The sequence below is a fragment of the Eumetopias jubatus genome, unplaced genomic scaffold (genome assembly GCF_037043125.1).
Source record: "Eumetopias jubatus isolate StellerSeaLion01/CBP00866 unplaced genomic scaffold, mEumJub1_p1.0 scaffold_11, whole genome shotgun sequence".
NCBI lineage: Eukaryota > Metazoa > Chordata > Mammalia > Carnivora > Otariidae > Eumetopias > Eumetopias jubatus.
The window spans coordinates 119,918,418-119,941,446 of record NW_028274817.1 but is presented as its reverse complement, the minus strand read 5'-3'; the positions used below and the strand labels follow the sequence as shown (position 1 = coordinate 119,941,446).

The 23,029-nt window shown below is 46.0% G+C and overlaps 1 protein-coding gene across 3 annotated transcripts in view; it reads right to left on the bottom strand.

The window, feature by feature from the left end:
• The window catches only part of MID1 (midline 1), a 106,955-nt gene extending 90,968 nt beyond the window's left edge, over nucleotides 1-15,987 (bottom strand). For 2 of the 3 annotated variants that reach the window (XM_088028519.1, XM_028115059.2), the window contains exon 1: nucleotides 15,328-15,987. In XM_088028519.1, coding sequence (XP_087884645.1) covers nucleotides 15,328-15,987 — 660 coding nt within the window. The remainder of the gene's footprint in view (nucleotides 1-15,327) is intronic. The other variant, XM_028115060.2, reaches the window with a different exon arrangement.
• Nucleotides 15,988-23,029: the final 7,042 nt, after the last annotated feature.

Here is a 23,029-nt window from a genome sequence, read left to right as displayed (position 1 = left end):
CCCCCCTACAAAGATCAACCTCAAGTGCAGAGCTTATCTGGATAAGGATCTGCTCAACCTTCAGCAGCTGTCTTATCACCTAACACTTCCTTGTCAGAAGAAATGCATGGGATTAACTCCTATCAGTCATCTTCTAGAACACTCTTTTGGAACACTTTATGTCACAAAACTGCTTAGGGCTATATAACTCTAAGCAGCACGGGAAAAATGATTCTCCCTGAGCCTCGAGAATCAAAGATTAAGGCAGCGGTGAAGTTTTACTAGGGTGGGGTAAGCCAAGTGGAGAAAGCAAACTGCGATACAGCTGGCCTCCCGTCTTCGGGGGCATCCCAGGGAGAGGGCACCATAAAGAGAGGGGGTCATAGAGATGGATAAGGGACACTTCCTGTGGGAAACAAATTTCATTGCGTTTCACCATCTCTGGTGTTTATCCATTCAGAGAAATCAATGACAGAAAGCCATTTAATCGTTGTAAATACGACACCGATTTTTTTGTTGTTGTTTTTAAGGATAGGGAGCACTTTCATCGAATGTATTCTGTAGACACAAAATGCAAGAGATAGAATAATCTTCTCCGAAAAATATAGACAAGTAGGTAACTAACAAATATAGGTAAATCAATCTCCAAGAAAAAAGGCCAGATTCAATGGCTTTTTAACCTTCCAAGGAACCGATTTTTATGAGGGCATTTTGGAAGAAGCGCCACACAATCAGCAAAACAGACCAGCACTGTCCTCAGAGCCAAACACATAACTCTCCCCATTAATTGCGATGGCTTCATTTCCTCCACCTTGGCCTTACTCCATGGTCACTCCCAAGGCCTCCTAGGGAGGCCTCTCTAGCTATTCGATTGAATACTCAAATTTGCTCAGAGTTATTCAAAAGAAATAATTTTCTGACTTTCCAGTTGAAAATATCTCTTGGATAGAAATTGTGTTGACTGGTAAAACAGAGACACTGTGATTATTATCATTATCTTAAATTTGATAAATATCTTCAAAGTGAAGACCTCCAATAAGACCACAGATAACGAAAATCTCTGTGCAGTAGGCTGAGTATCTACACTAGGAGACTTGTCTTAACTTACATAAGGGTATTTATTTAAGTTCTACAGAAATTGGGGATGTCACAGACCCTGCTGCAACAGGAAGGCTGCATCAAATGGAAGGACATTTACCGAAGGCTGGCCTATTTGTGGTCTAGCATATGGGGTTTCCACTAACCAGCTGTGAGTCCTAAACCAGGGGTTGGCAAACTACAGCCCGGGGGCCCAATCGGCCAGCCACGTGTTTTTATAGCTTCGCTGGCACACAGCCACACCCACTTGTGTCAGCATTGTCTGTGGCTGCTTTCACACTAAGGCAAGTTGAGCGGTTCCAGAAGAAACCAGACGACCCACAAAGCTGACAGTATTTAGTAGCTGGCTCTTACGGTGTTGAGTCGCTGACTCCTGCCTTTATGAATTAATCTGGACCTCAGTTTCCCCATTCGTGACTGAGAGGCTGAGCAAGCCTGAAATTTTTCAAGCAAAGTTGCACATTAGAATCACTTGGGGAGTTTTGGGAAAATCCCAGGGCCTGAGTTGTACCCCCAGAGGATCTCCTTCCCCTGAGCTGGGCACCCCACTCACGGTGATCTATGTGCAGCCGGGGCAAGAACCGCTGGACTAGATGATGACGAAGGCCCTCCCAGCCCAGGGCTTCTGTGATGTGAACCTCTTGTGGAATACATCGGATCTGCCTGCAGGAACAGGCACTCGGAAATGATGCCGGCATTGAAGACTCACGTTTGATTCCAAGACTCACATGCCCAGCCTCCGATTTGAGAAGTTGAGAATCGACAGTTTTGCAGATAAAGAGGCAGAGCTTTCCTTTGGAAGATAGATTTAAAATAGACTAACAGATTTACTGAGACACTTTTGAACTACGGAAATAACGCACCTTGAATGTATCACAATCGAAACTATTATACATCAAATGTAAGCCATTTGGGGGAAGATCTCAGCTGCCAGCCTATTCTCCGCAGACTTGCCACTTGGTCGAAAGCCCCAGGCTGTCTCTGACACAAACAGCTCCACCTGGAAGGTCGTCCTGAGCCCGAGCCTCAGTGACTCGGAAATCTACGGGATAGCAGATATCAAGTGCACCTCACTCAGGTTTGAGGAGGGGATTAAAGAATATTTAAGAAGATTTCAGAGGTTTAAATATTGCTGAGACAGCCCAAAGGACAGCATGTGCGGGCCCAGACTGCTTGAGTCCGGCTGGGGGCCCGGGGTGGGGGAAACCTGCCATGCAGAGAGCCTTGGGGCGCTGCCAGCCTGCCACTCGGGGCGGCCACAGATGGCGGAAGTGGGATTCTGCAAGGGCTGAGTTTTCCACATCTCCAAAGAGATTTGGAAACACAGACAAGTCAATGCCTCTGAGAGCAAAGCTGAGCATTTCCCTTTGTGTCACTGGCAAAGACACTTTGGGTCAATTCAGGGTGTCCCAGCCCCGGCATTTGGGGCCGGATGATTTTCTGCCGTGGGGGGCTGTCCTGTGCATTTAGGACGCTTAGCAGCATCCCTGACCTTGATCCCCCAGATGCCAGCATGGGCCCCCTTACCCCTCAGGTTGCCAGAATAAGGCAGTTGTGGACTGCTAAGTAAGTTTACCCCCTAAGCAATTCGTGATTTCTCAGTATCCTGCCTCAAAGTGGAATTAAATTCGAGAACCGCTCTGAGGCAGCAGAGAACAAAATCTACATACCAAAAGTTTACATCCAAAAGTTATGGATGTATATAGTACTAGTTAGTTTATCCTACCCCTTGTGAAGGACCAATGTTTCATCACCTCTGCCTGAGCTAAAGTTTAAAAAGAAAAAAAAAAAGAAATCAAATGGTCTCTTCATAAGACTTTCTCGAGAGAAATCACTGGAGAGCAATTTACAGATTCGGAAATGAATGCAGGGACCTGAAAGGCAGTGTTTCGCTTGCTTATGTATTCAAAATTCAAAAGAATGGCTGGTGGGCTATGTATGGTTTTCCTTTTTTATCTGATGGGCAAATTCTACCGACACAGCGGAGACTATAAGCTGATTAATTATTATGGGCTGTTGCATTTGTTTCAAGTATTTACTACCGATAAAATACCTTGTAGCTTTCAAAAACGCTCTAGTCATTGAAAAATGAGTAATCCGATACAAAAGGGCTGTTAAGATACAGTCACCGGGCTTGAGAAATGGACAAATGGTTGGGCCGGGAAGGCTTGTGCCCTAAGAATGTTTATAAAACAATACCAAATGCTATGTCATTAGGAAGGGGTGGGAAAGACAATAAGGAAAGTCTGAGATAAGGGAATTTCATGAAAAGCTGAGCTCGAGAAAACCTCAGGGAGCCTAGAGTTGGGTCCTTTAAGAATACTGTGGAGTCAGTAGAGGAAGGGATGGAAGGATTGAGGAAGGAGGTCACTCACTTGTATTTGTAGAAACTTTACACCGTCTGGCTTCGTAGAAGACCCTGTATTGTCTTGATTATGACAGAAAGAGGCTTAAAAGTTGGAGTAAAGGAGGAGAAGGCGGAAGTCTTCAGGGAATAACAATAGGGATGTTATCCTTCGTCCTTCGATATCCTTCGTCCACCACGGCTTCTCAAGGGCCAAGCGTTACAGGGTTTCATCCGGAATTACTACCTCCTGTTTTACCAAGGAGCAGAGGAGGCTCGGAGAAGTTAGTTCTGCTTTTTTTCCCCTAACCTAAATGCACACGGCTCTAAAACGGCAAGGCCAGGCTGCAAGTTGCAATCAGACTCCAATCCCGCCTCAGACTTGCTGACTCAGAATCTGCATTTTAACAAGACCCCGAGTGCTTCCCGTGTACATTGACGTTTGAGACATTCTGGTCTAAGAAACGAACTGAAGCAAGCCTACAATTCTGACTGATAAGCAATCGTGGAAAGAGGAATGCATAATAGACCAAAAAGCTTTGTTATTGACTAACACGGAGTGACCATTTTTATTTGTACCTGTGCTTTGCCAAGAATAACTAAATATGAGTAAATACGAGTAAGAACTCAGTGAGGTCTCTTAAGAGAGTTGAAATGTCAAACTCATAGACTGCGACTCTAAATTTACATTTTTAACTAGGGCAAATAAATAACCACATTTCAAGTGATGAAATGAATTTAGGGATCATCAGAGATTCGATCATTCCTTCATTTAACACTTACATATGGAGTAGCTGAGGAGTTTTGAATAATTCAGCATTACTGTAAATACATAAAAATTATTCCACATGGATTTTCACATTCCAACTTTGTATTTTCCTTCTTTATTTCTATCAGGATGGAAAATAGATGATCTTCAATCATAGTCACCACGTTCAAGGAAATTGCTTTGCTCACTCCCAGGGAGCCCTTGCATCAAAAGGTAGGGCGAAAGCGCTTCGTCTCGCCATCACCCAAGCTTTTTCCTTGTCACTAATTTTTTTTTAAGTGTAGCACGTTTGAGCCATAGTTCTTTCAGTCTTAATCAAAGGCGGTGATTAATTAGGGGCAAGATGGGCTCCCTGGGTCTAAGCCCCCAAACTTTGATTTCTCTAACCATAGTTATGCTATTTAAATTTCCCGTGGCCTCATGTTCCACATGGTTAAAAAGGTTCCTAGGTACCAAGCTTCTCCCACCCACAAGACACTGGGCTAGACACTCGGCCCTACATTATCTCATTTAATCCTCCCAAGATCCCTAATGAGCAGGTATCATCATTCCCACATTTTTGCAGGGGATACACGGTTGTTCCAAGGATCAAATACTACTTGAGAGTGCTTTGCAAACTATCAATCTGGAGATTTACCAATGCTAGTCATTACTCTTGGTAATAGCTGGTTCTGGATGTTGAATCAACAAATACCCTCGAACCACATCTGAAAACAAAGCAGCATCTTGAACGATAACTCCCTCTCCCTCTACTACCACCCAGCCTTGGCCTACAAGACTTTTTTCTAGAGGCATGGAGGCAGCAGGATGGCCTTGCCTGGTATGTTTCTAGATGAATTTATAGAATACAAGAGAGACTATAGCTACTTCACTTAACAGGCTGAGCACGATAGATGGGTGAAACCCTTGTTACCCTTGTTTGCTAGGGCCCTCTAGAGCTTGATTCGGCAATCCAGGGGCAAGAAAAGCATCTCCCTCCAAGCTCCCCGGGTGGGGTTTGTACAGGTACCTGAGGTCTCCTAGATCTTCCAGAAGCAACAGGCCATGCTAAGCACGAGTCTGAAAGCCTGTCCATTTTGCTGCTCTCGGCCTTAAATCTGACGATGCCAACCAAGAGCAACTGAGCTCTGGAAAGTCATGTCAAGGGTAAAAGGAGGGAGAAAGAAACCTCTCTACCTCTCTACCAGGCCAGGATATTCAGCCTAACACCTAAGTTCATTAAAAAAAAAAATATATATATATATATATATCTCCCTAACAGATAAAGCCAGTCCACCAGCTGGCTCGGCAACACTCGGTACTTCCTCCAGTTGCTTCTCACAACGTCTTCCTAGAGATGGGTCCCTTCAGAGTGGAAACGACATCAACTGCTTCTGAGCCTGGATATTTACCTGACCTATGAGCCCCGTTCAGGAAGGACCCGGAGACCTCTGAGGAAAAGCACGTGAGAAGAGCTAACAGTCCAGCCCGTGAATAGTAGACCTTTAATAGGAAAGGGTCTGGCCCAGATTTTATTGTGGATCGGAGCCCTCAGCTTTTGCCCTGACCTGCCGCTCCACAGAAATGCACAGTGCGAACGTTACTGTCTGTCCTCTGCACACTGTTTTCACAGAAATGTGTTTTCACTTCAGCTTTCGGAATTAGGCAATTTCCAGATAGCAACACCTAAGTCAGCAATTTCTGACGACCAATCATATTTAAAAACTATCTCATGGATTGAGTTTCATAGAATTCTTTTCATAATCCTTTTATATACTCTGATCGCACGTTATAATTACATCTGGACTTATCTTGGTTATTCATTTGGGCATTCCCAGAGTTTACCCAGTGCTAATCTCATTAGCTACAAATAAACAGTCATTGGGTGAATCAACAAGGGTTCTTTTTTTTTTTTTTTTAAGTAGGATTTGATAAAGCAGATCGGGGGGGGAAAAGATCATTTATAAAAGCACAAACGGGGTAGAAGCTTTTCACGATTCCCGTGCTGTTTTAGTAATAATAACCTAGTCTATGCCAATGCAAATAAAAGCCCTTATTTTCCTGATCCCCACCCCCCCCACCCCCCCACCCCCGCTATGCGGTAAGGAAGATAGAAGGGAGGAGGCGGATGACGACACTGTTGTTCTATGCACTCTGTCCCAGGGGCGCAGGAGAACATCGAGAACAAAACAGCCCAGGGCCACTACAATGTGGGGGCTTGAAGGCCCTCAAACCTTCCCCTTCTGCAAGTCCCTGCACTTCAGAGCCTTCCTCCTCTCCTAGCCCTAACCAATACCAGAACCTCTTCTTCCCATTCTAAGGGAGACAGCGGCTGACAGAGCCCAAGGCCAGCTGGCTCTATCCTTCCTTCCCCCGCCGAAGGCCGTCTAACGACAAAAGCGAAAGCTGGCTGATGGAGCGCGTGATTGGTCCGGGCTGCCTGCCTGTCATGTCATCTATATTCGTCTTATCTGTCTCTACGTGTCTAAATGTGACAGTCATGGCAGACGCCTCAGCCAGCTTCTCTTTCCTAGGAAATAGTCACAGGGCCTCCGTCAACACCTCTGGTGTTGAGTCCATCAGATAAAACCAGGAATGTGAAAGAGGAGCTCATCCCCCACAGACTGGACTTCAAAATGGTGCCTGTTCTTAAAGCCCTTTCGTTCAGTCTACCACTCGCTGCTTCTTAAAAGTCCATTTTACTACCTAGCTTGGTTTCGAAAGAAGGACAAATCAAAGTTTCCACCCAATTATGATTCCCCTGAAGGTTGTTCAGTTTCCCATGTCAGCCAGAAACACAAATCGACCCTATAACCGCTGAGTAATTTATGATACTGTCAGGAAACCCACGATTGGATTACACCAATGAAGCCTTTACTACAACAGTAAATGCCCAGATATAATAATACCTCATGCTCACGGAACGCTTCCTATGTGCCAATCACCATGGTAGGTACTTTACAAGCATTTTCTTTTTTGATGAGAAGGGCAAAATGTATTTCCTCTGTCAGCTGAAAAGCTACCCTCACGGGTATGCAAGAACCTTAAGTATCATGCCCCAAAGTCCAAAGCATCAAGTGAGTAAGTTTTAAATGGATTTTGTAAATGTAATTTTATCAGATTTTTCCAGAACACTTACATCACCTACCGAGAATGAATAAAATCTTTAGCCACATTCCCTTTCTCAGGCCACTCGCGTCCTCTTTATTACTCATCCAGTATCGAAAAAGTTACCACTCTTTCTAGGAAGGACTTAATTCATGATTTGTCAATGACACAGAAGGAAGGAGAATTCTGAATATCACAGCCTTAAAAAAACGGATCGTTTAGTTAATGTAATTTCTGCACATCCTACTAGCTTTAACTTTGTAACGGTCAAGGTGAATTGCATTCTTTCAAAAGTTTTCAACTAGAATTCAAATACCATGCACAAACAGATAAACTCCTCACTTATGCTCACTCAGCCTATATATTTAAATAAAATTAAATTGTTATCTGTATATTAAAACACTCAGGGAAAAAATTCCCCTAAGAGGGACATTAATGAGCCCATTTAAGCTGCAATTAACGGTTCATTTGTTTCCACGCGAGCATCCTCTTCTCTGGGATGTCCCTGAGGGCACCGACCCGGGCCCATCTCCGTGAACCCGCCTCTTGGCATGAGGTCTGGCCCTTCGAGACGACCCAGCCTACGTTGGCGCAGCAGTAGAAAACAACAGTAGAGGGATGTCTTTTTTTTTTTTTAGATTTTATTTATTTATGTGTCAGAGAGAGAGAAAGAGAGAGGGAACACAAGCAGGGGCAGTGGGAGAGGGAGACGCAGGCTTCCCGCCGAGCAGGGAGCCCGATGCGGGGCTCGACCCCAGGACCCCGGGATCATGACCTGAGCCGAAGGCAGCCAAGCCACTTAACCGACTGAGCCACCCAGGTGTCCCAGCATGGGGATATCTTAAAGCAGCTCTTTTGGTGGCCCTAGAGGCATCAGCCTACCTCCATGATGGTGGCTTACAGCCAGGCCGGGTGTGTGTTCCAAATCACTGTGAAAGCATCGCATTTAGTCTCAGTGCCTCAAAAGGAGCCTCAGGAATGCCCGGAGCACTGAGAGGCAAGGCTTTTTGTGCTGGCACTGGCGGCTGCGGCAGGAAGGAGCGGAAGAGACACAGGACAGACCAGGCAGGAGGGCGGCTGTGTCCAGCCCTGGTGCAGGCACCTCTCTGGGTGCCTGGGGGCAAAGCCTGTTACCGCTCTCAGCCCTAATGTCCTCATCAGCAGAAGGGGGACAAAACAAGGGGTGCTCCAAGGTTGCTTCTGGCTCTAAAACATTACTTAGGTGTATAGTAGGCACTCAGAGGCTTGAACGGCATCCTTCTTCGAGAGAATCAAAGAGCCGGAAGAGATTAGCACACGTCACCAGTGTGTCACACTGCACTAGGAAAGCAGGAAAAGAATCGCACCGATGCCTGATCCAAGAGCCAAGTGGCAATGGCGTCCTCCTGTTTCTTCTTCGTCTTCTCGGGCAAGACGCTGTATCTCCCACCGCTGCATGTTTCTGTTGACAGTGTGGTGGGTTTTGAGCTACGATACTACTTCACCTTGTCAGTTAAAAAAGAGACCATAAATTGTAAAGTAATGTGAATGTCTTTCCCCCCCTCTATTTCTCCTGTGGACACTGATACGTTCATTTGACCTTACCTTGAGAAAATATACATTCCATCAGCCTCTCTCTCAAAAACAAAGTCACTTCAGTGTGAATCCCATAGAGAAGAGCAAAAATGCCCCAAACTCTTAGCTTGGCATTCAAAGGCTTTCAAAATCTCCCCCAACATGATTCTTCCAACATTCTCTCTCTTGGCCCCTCAGTCGGCACCCCGGGCTCTAGCCAGCATTGTCTAGAATCCCTAAACCATCTTGCAGATTCCTGCCAACAGGTCTCTGCTGGCCTCACTCCCGAGGAAGGCCTCTCTCTACTTTGATGCATAATCCACCAATCTGTCATGGCGGCTTAAACCCCACCACCCTGAAGCAAGGTTTCTTGTCTACTCAAGACCCGTCATCTCTTTCTCCTTCAAATCCCAAAACACTCCTCTCTAACCCATCAATTCTGGGCACGTCCATCAACAAGTGTTTATTCACTGTTGTGCCTCTGCCCTTTGCCAGGGGCCTTAGAAACAAAACTACACAACACATTAACGCAACAACATGGACCCTTATCTCACAAATAATACGAGCTGTATTACAAAATAATTGGAAGGCAGTCTCCCTCCAAAGCCTACACCTTACCCAGCACACCACCCCAGGCTAGCCCCTAGTTTCCAAGAGACATCGTTCTGTTCTAACATATATTGCAGGCTTCCTCTGCGCCAGGCACAACACTGAGGGTTTACGTGAAATATTTTATTTTGTTCTAAGTGTCTATGCATGTAAGTACATTATTAGCTCTGTTTTTTGAACATTAAGCAATGTGCCCAAGAATTACATGTGTTTACACAGTCACATGACTGTATGCTTGTCTGTGCATTTTCCAGAACTCTCCAAACTTATTGAAAATGAGTTTCCGATAATAATAAAGCATCAGACAAAAATACCTTCCTCTTTGCAGGTGAAGGAAGGGAGAGGAGATTCTTCAGGGAGAAGGATGTGGCCTTGAGCTTACTGTTAAAAACTTATCCCTGGAGATGTTTTCTTTTACTTCATGTATCATAAATCCTTTTGGTACCAAACTAAGAAAATTAAAATATAGGCTTAACATAACTTACAAGTATTTGGAAACCATATTTTTATCACAAGGGAACTTTAAACATATATTGCACACTCAAAGAAACATGAGCCAGAGCTGCATATTGAAGGGGCCAGTTAGAACTGGTGAGACCCCATATAACCAAAACATTTTATATGACATATGTCTGACTCACCCACAGATCCCACTGGCATCATGTGGCGAAACGTCATAAGGTATATCTATATTTTAGATTAAAATCTAGCCTGGAACTATTGTGAACTAGTTTGAATCAATATATAGGGTTGCACAAGGGATGTCACATGAGATAACAATAAAAAAGAATGACTAATACCGGGGAATTTATGGACATCTAGCAAATTCGATACTGTTTTCTAATAATAGGCTTGGAATGGTGGTGCAATGGTCCTTTTCTGGGAAGCCGGTCTCCACTGCTCAGGTTTGGGGTTGGTGTCCCTGCTTTGGGCATGCTGGGCCTGACTCTGCCACCAACAGAGAAAACGTTTACCTGATTGGAATTCTCTACTCTTTGGTGGCCTGTTAAAAAACCTATATGCCAGCTATTGTTGATTGGAGGATAAATGAAACGGTGGGTACGATGGCTCTACCAAGTGTCCATCGCATAGTAGCACGAAACACGTGTGAATACCACTCGTTGAGATCTAGTTTATCAAAATTCATACCACTTAAGCCAACAAAATGCAAGACAGACCAAAATAATGGTTCGTGTCTAGTTGGATAAAATATCATGTAATATCTGGCTCTGCTCTTATTTAGAAATTCTATTATAGGCTGCTTCATCCTAATAGAAGAACGAATACCTGCAATATTATCATGAATTTAAGTTTTCATGTAGGGTCACTGTTGATCATCAGTGAAGCAGCTGACAAGAATTTATTGCGAATTAATGATCTGCAAGCCCCCGTGGTCAGTCTTAGGTGAGTGATAGGGCAGTGTGAGCCAAGGGTTCTGCCTAACGCAAGGTGATTAAGTCCTTGATGGAGAGATAATACATGTTCAGTCGACTAGACAATTAGGTAGACATCGAAGGCAGTAACTGTTATGGGTTGAATTGTGCCCCACCCCCCAATTCACTTGATGAAGTCCTAACCTCCAGTACTTCAGAATGTGACCTCACTTAGGAATAGGGTCACTGCAGATATACTTAGTTATGATGAGGTCATACCGGAGTACAGTGGGCCCTTGCTCCAATATGACTAGTGTGCTTATGAAAAGGGGAAACGTGAACACAAAGACAAGCACATGGGGAGAATGCCATGTGAAGAGACAGAGAGAAGACAGGCCATCCACAACCCAAGGAGGGAGGCCTGTTCACACTTTGGTTTCAGGCTTCTAGCCTCCAGGACTGTGAGATAATAAATTTCTGTCATTTAGTTTGAGGTCCCTTGTTACGGCAGCCCTAGCAAATTAATACAGTGATAAACACTAAATTCTTCTCAGGGATCAGGGTTTCTGGACCTGGGCACTATGGACATTTGGGGCCAGATAAGTCCACGTGGTGGGAGTCCATCCTGCACATCATAGGATGTACAAGCATCCCCGGCCTCTATCCACGCTGCAGATGTGCCATGTCACACACACACACACACACACACACACACACACACACACACACACACCCCTTTTTCACTGGAACCTGCACTTTACCTGCTACTGTCTTCAAAGAAGAAACAAGTTCTAGAAATTCTAAGGAAAGAAGAAAAAAAAGTCCAGCTAAGTACTCACAACATTCCCAACTGCAGATAAGGCACAGGCCTTTCAAAATTATGGAAACTTACAATCTATAAATGAAACCCAAGAGTGAAATCCCTCGTCTTTACCTCTAGATGAGAAAGACTACGCGGGAAGGCGGAGCTTTAACTGGAACCTTTATCAAATGATGACAGAAGTCCAATGGGATGACTCATTGAAATGGGCATCGTACAAATAAACTCCTAGAGCCAGCCTTTAGAGTCACAAATGCAAAACAATGGTTTGGACCTTCAGCATCGGCTAACTTGAAGTGGGACTGTGCCGAAGTTGAAGGGCAAGGAAAGGTCAACTCTTCTCAGTTTGTATATTTTTATAGGTTTAACTTGAGAAAAGAAACAAGAGACCCAACACTGCATGTTGGAACAGAAAAAAAAAAATGGAATTATTGCATTGTGACTCCTTGAAAACTCTGCAATACATTGTATTAAATTCTCTTACATGTTATGTGGTTCACAAATCAAACTTTTAATCCAGGCTTGAGGACTGACTGAGAGGCTCCTTAAAATTCAATTCAAATGATACAAGCAGGTCCACATTATGACATGCTCCATTTAGAGACATGCATTTGGCAGGAAGACTTTTCTCTTTTTATCTTAAAATCGAGTTCAGGAAATGCTGGTTTAATTTTCTCTTTGCTTCAATATTTTATGAGTGCTTCCCAATGCATAGTCTCTGAAAGCACTAGATTACTGACACAGTGCTATTTCAGATGACATGGAAGATTTTATTTGCATGAACTCTACATGTTGGAATTTTTATGCTTTTTTTTTTTCTTTTGTGCCTGGAAAGAGAGTTGTAGTGTACAAAAGTATATTCCAATTCTTTACACAAGCACGTGTATATATACTGAGACCTAATATGAGTAAAAGTGGCCCCCGAGGTTTAAGATCAGTGCGAGAAATAACTGTTCTTCATAATCATTGCAGAATTCCCATCTTCAAATAATGGACTATTTTTAAGGAATATTTTTTTAAAGATTGTATTTTTATTTATTTGTCAGCGAGAGAGACAGAGAGCACAAGCAGGGGAAGCGGCGGGCAGAGGGAGAAGCAGGCTCCCTGCTGAGCAGGGAACCGCACGTGGCACTCGATCCTAGGACCCCGGGATCATGACCTGAGCCGAAGGCAGACACTTAACTGAGCCACCCAGGGGCCCCAAATAATGGACTTTTCCTAACACAAGAACACATTTTCCAAAAGGAGACACCTGCGTCCTTACATATCCAAATAAGTACAGCACATCTGTCATCTTCTCAAGGAAAGCACCCTCAAATTTCTCCACGCTTTATATTTCCACACCGTCACAGATCTATTTCTGTACGAGATGCTAAAGCCTCAGAAAAAGACACTTACAGAGCACATTCACTTGTTCAGACCAAAGTAACAATTAACAGAAAATACCCTTCCTTGGTTTTGGTCCTTTCGGTATGCTATTACTTTCCTCAAAAATTAATGTCCATGTTGTACTTGGGTTTTAAACCCAAAAAAGCACATATGTTCATAAATATATGATACCTGAAATATCACAGACACCCCAAATGTCAATATATTCTTATCACCTTTTTATTCTAATGCAAGTGGTGTGTTTTAGGACAAACACGCTATGCTAGCAGGTTACCTGTTTAAATGCTCATAAGCATATTTTGTTGAGTGGCTGTAAATGCGCTTTGGTGCAGTGGGTGCTGTTTATATGCTTCTATTTCTGTAATTAGAAGATAAAATATACTGCACTGTTAATTGTCAGGCCCTTCGGTGACAGTATCAACGACCGCTAACCCACGGGCTTGATGAGACAAGTGTGCAGGGCTCATAATTGAAGAGCTTCATTTTCATCACAAAAAGAGCTTAGAGCATGATAGTCTCTCCTCATAAATCTGGAGATGTTCTGTAAATAATTAATAACTCCTCTCTGATAGTACACAAATAATGAGCAGAACTTGACTACCAAGTTTAAATATCAAGTCTGGAGGCTGCTGAATACTGAACATCTATCATTGTGGTGTTTCAACAATTGACTCTTAAAAGGCAGTGTTAATCCAGTCAAAGGAAATTTCTCTTGATAAAGACTCCCGTCCGCCATGTTCACATTTTGGAAAACAAAATCACCTATGTCCAGTCATCTTAAACGTTCTGTCCCCAGCCAAAAAGGGGCAGAAATGATCACCTTGGCTTCTGAAATCGATTGCCATGTCCATTTCCGAAGAATATTGGAGGCACAATGCGCACACTTGCGTTGCCTTTGCTAGCATTATCTCTAGAGGCGTGTTTTTGGCTAGTACCATGCACTATACTAGAAAACCAGTCGGCGTCTGTCTCCCCTTGTCCCCAGCACCTAAGTCCTCGGGCTTAACTTCTTCTCCGCGTTTACAGATGGATTTGCACCAGCAGTCCTTGGACACTTCAAAGTGAGGCATGCTGCCCAGGTTCCCCAAGTGACATTCAGAAGCAGGATTCACTTCAGCTCACCAGTTTCCCTCAGCATCTCAAGAAACAGCCTGACCAAATCACAGGTGTGGTCCATTAATCGCAGCATCACAAAATAAACTACGAGGTCCCGGGGAACACAACCACCCATTAGCGCGCTAAGGAAAAGTGATAGGAACCATTTGTGAGAGGTGACGATGTGCCCTGAGTGATAACACTCTCGATCATGTGTTTCATTTTTTGTTTGCTCAACAACACGGTGTGTGTTTTTCCTGAGAGGAAGGACTTCAATATATATTTACTCAAAGCTCTTAATTTATACTTCCTTTCCTTTTAATTGGCGTCTTGTGATCTAAAATTAACCGGTGAGCATAGTCTCTCACTATTAGAGCAAACCCTCGGCTGAGTTCGCCATAATTAGACCCACCATCGCCTGAAGTTCGACAGACATCTGGAGACCTGACTTATTTCTTCCCTGGTGCTCTCTATCCATATTTAGAGAGTGATTTTTAATTTGACGTATAGTCATATTAATTATCATCCCCCGAGCTGGAGCTAGGTTAATAATTTCACATTAAAAGTGAAGTTCACACAGCCCCGCCCGTAACCTTACTGAAGAAAAAGCCTACACGAAAAGGAATTTCTTGGCGAAACCCGAGATGGTCAGAGCGCTCGAGCTCCCCAATAAGCCGGATATCATTCACACAAGAAATACAAGGTCACATGTCCTCTAAAATCCCACGCTTGCCATAGGCATTCCTCCCTCTATCCTTTTGTTTGTGCAAGTAACTGGATACAGGTACGATTCGGGTGAAATTAGCTTTCGTTAATGAGTGAAGAAAATAAATGCCCCCCAAATGCCCAAAGCCAGATTTTTATCGGCCATTCCTTCTTTCCTTCTCCCACCCCCCCCGCCCCTCCCTCTCTCTCTCTCTCTCTCCCTCCCTCCCTCCCTCTCTCTCTCCCCTGCAAGGACTGAAAATGATCCAGATCTTTCAAATTCGCCCTCACCTTGACAACGCGAAAATTACAAGCAGCAGTCAACTTTTACAAGATACCCTGATTGTGCAACATTTACAGGCTGCCAAAAAACATGCTAAAACTAATCAGATAACAAAGGTGAAGAGAAAACCTTCACCTGCCACGCAGCTAGCAGTGAATACACTTTTTATTCCCATGACATTTGCTGGCAGAAAGGGGTTGGCTTAAGGCGGATCGGACTAACCTTCAATTTGTCATAGCGCTCACTCAAAGCTGCCACCTGATGATCTCGGTGCCGCCCAACCAGTTTACACAAGGCACAGATTAACTGGTCATCAGTCACACAGTACATATTCACCTTCTCATCCTCATGCTCCAGGCACATCAGCCCCCGGATGTGTGAGTCCGGAATTGGCTCAATCAGACGATGGCCTGTAAAGGGCTTCTTGTTTGGGTGAGTGGCTTTCAGACACTCATCACAGTAGGACACTTCACAAGTGACACAGGTCTTCACAGCATCCTGGGCAGGATCCTGGTCACAGAACTGGCAGAGAACTTTCTCGGCGGAGGTCATGGTGTTGGCGTCGAATGCCCGCTCCCGGCGGGTCTCGCTAGGGGAATTGGGCCCGCTCACGGATGCCTTCTGGAACCTGTCGATGATGTTCTGCAGGGTGACGTTGCGCTTGAGTCCGTCTAGACCTCGCTGGCTGAGCGTGATGACATGTCGGCAGGTGGGGCACTGGAAGGCGGTGATGGACTCCACAGACTCGTTGGTGGCGCAGTGTGACACCAGGATGCGGTGGGCGCAGTTGAAGCAGAGGCTGTGTGCACAGGGTAGCAGGAGAGGGTCCTCAAAGAGCTCCAGACAAATAGGGCAGGTCAGCTCCGACTCCAGCGTTTCCATCTTCAGGCAAAGCTCTCCTGGGTCATCAGCAAAATCCAAGGAAGCTGATCAGCTATCTGGAAACAGAACGTAAGATCTGATTAGGCGCGAGGGGGTCAGCCATGGGGAGCTGTCAGCTTTGAATGCATCTCAGAATAATTCCAAACGCAGGTCATGGAAGGGTAAATGCGTGTGCATTCCAAATAATTCTCTTTCTATTCACTGGGGGAATGAGGAGGGGAGAAACACCCGAAGCCAGCATACCAACTAACATTTTCTCAAAGTTCCCAGTCACCGAAAGCAGAAAAAAAAAAAAAATTTTTTTTTTTTTTCTTCGCAATTTTGTTTGTTAAAAGGCCTTACTCCAGACTGGCAAGTTATTGAAACTGTAATCTCCATAATTTGTATCTAATGACAATAATCTTATTGTGTCACGGCCAAGTTTTACCTTGTGTGGAGAATTAAAATGTAGAAATGTTAATTAACGAACTAGAGTCTTTCCTAACTTTGAATTGATGAACTTACACGTGAATGTTTATGCGTCTGCAGGACTTTTTATGACACCACCTCAGGCTTCAGAGAAGCAGAAAAGCGCTTCTTGTGGAAATGACCATGAAATGTGCATGAGATCAAAAGCATGACTTCAGCGGAAATGATAATGCTTAAATATGGGATGTCAGCTTCCAAAATATATTCCTGCGAAAAAACACTGACTTTCACAGAGATGATTGTGATCGAGGCCATGTTTTTTGGCATGTGTTCGTTACTCTCTTGAATAATTCTATTGTTTAATCCAGCAGTGGGATGTGGGTGGGCAGAGGGAAGCAGAGAAAAATATCTGCGGGCCTTTTCAGTGGCTGCGGTGAACCTGGGTACCAACGACTAGTAACGATTTAGTTAATTAGGACAAGGATTTTCGTGGCTTCAATAATCATTTGATAAGTTATTAGCAGGGCTAACAACTGCAGTACAGGCAGCAGCTCAGGGATCCTGCGCAGCCCGCCTGGCTGAAAGAGTGCCATCGAGGGCTTGTCCCTGTGGCCAGCGACAGGCCAGGCCAGCAGGAGGTCCAGCCTCACACCCAGAGCCCTGCTGGCCCCGGGCTGGGTCTCCGCGAGCTTCGTCGCTCCCCGCCAGGCTGCCTTCGGGTGGCCCAGCTGCACGCTCCCCGCGCCCCGAAGATGGGGTGTTGCTTTTGTGAACTCCTGCCTGCCTTCCCTTCGGAAAGGGCAGGGGAAAAGAATCCCACACAGACCCCAGTTCATTACCGGGAAAGAGGCCTCGTGCTCATTAGCAGGCCTGGGAACCGGGCCTCTTTGAACCATCTCCCTTTCAAGACCGTTAGCAGAGGTCTGCAGCACAGCGCCGGGCATATTAGACGCAGTCCAGTGCGGCCTGTGGGAGAACAGTGCAGCTCACCCAGGGGACGCCAGGTTCCAATCACCCTCGGGGGAGGGAGGGGGGATTTGGGGGGTTCTTGGCCCGCTTGATGGGAAGGCTTCACATCCACAGCTACCGTTTAGTGATTCGGACAATCGGCCTTTTTGTATTCACACCTCCCTTTATTTACAAAACTCGTGATTTCTAGAATGCGCTGCCCCTTTCTGAAATAGCATCCCTCAGAAATACCATGTGGGGCTTTGGTTAAGCTAATGCTCATCTTGCCATCAACTGAACAGGAACTGATCATTAAAAGCGTCAAGTATGTGCTGAGTTTGTTAAAAATTAAAGAGCTGCCGGCTTCATAGAAGCCTGGTATCTTAAAAAGATCTTTAGCCATTCGCGAATATTAACTACACGAGGAAAATAAGCGGGCAGCTGAGATTTGAAATATGAAAGCTTGCTCATGTCTGCACAACCCGCAGTGGCAACCACAGGGCTGCTGTGGGGAGACACCTGCCGTCCCCACTTGGTCCTAGCCACCCCTTCCGACAGATGGCTTGGACGAAATTGAAAGGGTTTACCTATTAATCATTATTTTGGTTAATCGTGGAAAAACAGAATTATCTGTAAATCGGCTTTCTTCTCTCTTCCCGTCGGAAGAAGGTAAATTAAAGGGAAACCGTCGCCCTTTTGGTCCGCTTTGTTCTCAGGTGCGACAAGAACGCCTACCGATAGATCTCCACACAGGGATGAGCCCCAATTATGTCTGGAGAGCTGCGAGGACGGTATTTTTCTGCAGGTGCCAGGATTCCACCCCAGCGTGGTGCAATCACAATTTCTAGAGGTGATTCTACCCCTGACCCCGGTGGAAACGCTGACATCTGAGTCAAGAGACGTTAAGTGAGCTGGCTCGCCAAGCCGGAATCTGGCACCCTCACCATCCCGGCTCCGTGACCGTGGGCCAGCCAACGTCACACCTTACCGGGATTATCACAATACCTTTCCGAATGGTTTCCTGCCTTCTGCTCACTCTGGCCCCCACCCGCAGTCTTTTACTCCCGAAGCCAGAGATCCTGTTAAAACATGACCGAGCCTGCCTCTTCTCTGTTCTCCCCTCCAGGGGCTTCCCATCTCCCTCAGGGAGCAACTCAGCAGAATAAAACCAGCCCCAAAAAACAGACTCAGACAGTGACTTCACTTCCTCCCACGCTAGCCCTCGTTCGGCTCTGGGCACACGGCCTCCTTGTGATGCCTCCAACGTGCCAAGCACGTCCCATCTGTCCTCCCAAGGTCTTTGGAATCCACGTGACTCTCTGCGGCAGTGCCATCTCTTTGTGAACCCACAGAAAACCAGTTCCCCTGCTACCCCCACGACCACCTACCCACCCATCACGGCGATCCTCTCCCCAGCTCGCCCTCCCCACCCCACCTCACTTTGTCCTTCTCCATTAACTTTTGTCACCCAACATATTCTACTAGTTTGGTCACTGAGCCATCAGCACTCCCCGCTGCCCCGCCGGTAGAAGGTAAGCCCCATGTGAGCAGAGACTTGGCTTGGCTCTTTGAGGGATGTCCTGCCAGCCCCCGGAACGGTGCCGTGCACACAGTGGGACTCAAACATGGGTTGAATGAGTTGGGAAACATACAGCTGTTGGGGTTAAAAACCTCAAAGAACACAACACCGCTGTCTCAAAGGATCTCGCAACATATTGGAACAGAGGTCAGCAAACTTTTTCTATAGGGGGCCAGAGAGTAACTATTTTTGGCACTGCGGGCCAGACGGTCTCTGATACAGCTGCTCAGATGCAGTGCTGTGGCACGCCAAAGCCATCATCACACACAATGCACAAATGAGTGCGTGCGGCTGGCCACTAAAATCGGATTTACAAGGGCGCCTGGGTGGCTCAGTCATTAAGCGTCTGCCTTCGGCTCGGGTCACGATCCCAGGGTCGTGGGATCGAGCCCCACATCGGGCTCCCTGCTCGGCGGGAAGCCTGCTTCTCCCTCTCCCACTCCCCCTGCTTGTGGTCCCTCCCTCGCTGTGTCTCTGTCAAATAAATAAATAAAATCTTTAAAAAAAGATCGGATTTACAAGAACAGGTAGCAAGCTCCATTTGGCCCGAGGATCTTATTTTGCTGACCCACGGAGTAGTAGATAGAGACACATACAACCAGACACCAGAGAAGTGAGAATCCCTCCCAAAGAGACAGGACTAAAATGCCGTGCGGGCAACAAGGGAACGGCGGTGGAGTGGGACGTGGACAAGCGGATACAAGTTTCGAACGCTAACGGGAAATGATAGGCAATGGGATTTCACCCTGACATCAATGGAAATAGTGTTGAGTCGAGTGCTTAGGGGCACTTCACTTAAGAATGATTTAATAGCAGCTGCTCAGAACGGGATCTTTTGCTTTCATTGCCATAGCGCTTGGAATGGTGCTTTGTGCAAGCATCTACGCTGTAGATGTTGGTTTAATGGTATTAAGTGATGACTAAATATCTGGATGCGCAGTGAGGTTCAGCCAATTTTCGGAATCTTGTGCCCATATGTTGCCAAAAGGGAAGGGGCTCTGGGTTCGATATCTATAGTGGGTCTGATTTTTTTTCTCCTTTGATGCAGATCTTGCTGTGGTGTAGGTAATATTTTGGTGACATTACTCGACAAGATGTCACTGGTAAGCACGCACGCTATTCCCCCACCCAAGAAAATTAGTGTGGTTTATTTTTTAGCTTTTTGAGAAATGAAAATACCATTCATTCTTTCACCAAATATTGAAGCCTCTCTAGGTTCTTGGTGCTGGGACAAGTAATGGTAACACTTGGCCCCTGCCTCAGTGATCTTATGGGGAGAGAAAACAGCATAACAAAAGACACGTGCCAAAGACCGGGGGAGAAGAAGATGGGAAACTTCCCGAAGGAGGCAATATGTGAGAAGGATTTCTGAAGACGAACAGGGGTTCACCAAACAGGTGTGTGTGGTGGGGGGGCGGGGGTTGCGAAAAATGTTATCTTTTCCTTTTCTTAAGTCCCATAATTTAATGTCTAGGCCTCAAAAAGAGAGAGACAGATTCTTAGCCTTTGCTACAATAGAAGGAAATCACACGTGCATATCATTGTCAGGAAATTCTATAGCTCAACATTTTTCTGAATGGGCTGATTGGTCCTCATTCAGAGGAGGATGTGGGTAATCATGGGAACCCCTTGCAACAAACTGGGAATGGTGACAATTTACAGCTCACACCTCTGCTTGTCCACAGTTTGTAGTCTAGAACAGGGCATGGAATAGAGAGAAAGGAGAGAGCCGGATGGGTGGCCAGACGGTTGAGGATGACACGCAGCTCGGCTATTTATTAGCTGCGTGGCCCTGGGACAGCGTCCACAGATGTTCCCTCCAGTTCCCTCCAGCACTCCCTCCAAACGATCCCCAAGCAGGACCGTCCTTAGCCATGGGCTGCACTTCCGCCCCGCTTCCTGGGACGCACTGGATGCAAGACACCTTTTCCAGAAACTTTCTTACAAATTCAAGACTTCCGAGGAAAACCGATAATGTCAAGGTTTTCACACCCCTGTCTTCCTCCTGTCCCACCCTCTCTCATTCCGTGTGTCACTGAAACTGTGCTCTTCTGGTTTTCCTCTCTCTAAGCACTGCTGACTTCTCCTTCCAGTGAAGCAGAGCCTGGGTGTTTTCTAAGGGTCCGGCCCTCCGTCCAAAGGTCATCAAAGAGGGTCAAAAGGTACAGACTTCCAGTCGTAAAAGAAAGAAGCCCCGGGGGTGTAATGTACAGCGCGATGGCTGTAGGTAATAACACGGTGTGTACAAATAGGGAGCCAGGTTGCACACCTGAAACTAATGTAATGTTATATGTCAATTACACCTCAATTAAAAACAAAAAAAGCCATCCAGGTTGTTCATTCGTTTCTCGTACAGCATCTCTGAGAATGACTCCTAGGCTTGTCTCTCGCAGGGCCATCTCTTTCCAGAATCCCAGCTCAGCACGGAGAGTGCTCTGCTTCATTTACTGTAAGTGCCCCAATTCGGAGTGTGCGTCTCATGGGTTTCATCAGCTTCCCTCCCAAACCTGTATGCCCTACAAGCCTCTGGCGTCTCCTCACGGTGCTTCCGGTCTCCTGATCACGGCAAGTCAGAAACTCGCCTCGTGAGGTTGCTACCGCTGGCCTGAAAATGGGGGAGACCAGTGCACGATCCACGTGCACTGGATGGAATCACAGGGGCCCTCACATGTGGAAATGAGAGGCAGAAGAGTAGGGCCAGGGGATGAGATGCAGAAAAGACTCGATGACCGTCGCTGGCTTTGAAGATGGAAGGGCCACAAGTCAGGGAATGTGAGCTGTTTCTAGAAGCTGCAAAAGGCAAACAGTCTCCCCCAGAGCCTCCCGAAGGAACGCAGCCCTGCAGACATTCTGCCCTCCAGTGTGGTTTAAGCCATCATGGCACTGGTAATTTGTTCCGGCATCAAGAGGAAGCCACACACTCTCCTTCCCCCAAATCCAAATCATCAGTCAAGACATGTGAGGGTCAATCCCTCGTTCTTTGATTGGTTTCCTTCTCTCTGCTCTCACTGCCTCTGGGTTGATCCAGATCTTCTTTCCTGCGTTCCTAGACTATTACACCCCACTCCCCCCCCCACACACACACACAAACACCTCCTAATTTGATTCCTTACCTCCCATCTTTTTGTCCCTCAGTTTCATCTTTGCCACATGCTTCTGGCACCTCGGCATTTTCCTGTCACTTCTCTTAGAGGCCCACACATTGAGCAGCTAGCTCCCTGCTGGCCAGAGGATGAGTCCCGATGGATGCCTTAGCTCCTGTTTCAACACCTTGCCCAAGTGTCTCCCAAACTGCTTCTTCAACCTGACTCCCACACACTCACCTCCCACCCCGGGGACCTGGGGGATGGGACCATTTGCTGCTCTTAGCAGCTGCCTTTGCGTTTCTTCCTAGCACAGATCCTTTTCCCCTTTGTGAGAGTCTTTTTTTTTTTTTTTTTTTTGAGTGTGTTTCATGTTTATTTTCTTGTTTTTGTTTTCTGGTTTTTTTTTAAGCTGACGGCAGAACGTCCTAGAGGCTCAAAGAACCCTGGCCATTGTTATGTTTGGAGATTTCATATTAAACAAAGAGTTGTTTTAGAAGATGGCTATAAATAGTGTGACATGTCTTAAATGTTTACAATTAAGGTAAAGCTTTTAGCTGAAAACCACAAAGTGGTGTAACTACCATATTTACAAAATAACCGAAACCTTCATTTAAAAATAGTATTTCCTGGTACGCAACAGAGTGATCAGTAATGGGACTCTGGTTTAAAGCTACATGATTCATCCCCTTCTTTCAGTAGAGCTGGATCAGCTCTGGGACTGAGAGAGGCAGGCACGCGCGAGCGCAAACACAAACACAAACCTCATGCGGAGTTAATACTCATCGTCTAAATCTGAGGCCGATCGTAAATGGGTGGCCTGAGCCAAATGACCACCTACTCCTCAAAATCCCCCAAGATAAATCTGGATGTCAGAGGCTTGTGCCTTCTGGGGTTAAGAAAAATTAATCGGGCGCCTGGGTGGCTCAGTCGGTTAAGCGTCTGCCTTCGGCTCAGGTCATGATCCCGGGGTCCTGGGATCGAGCCCCACATCGGGCTCCCTGCTCAGCGGAGAGCCTGCTTC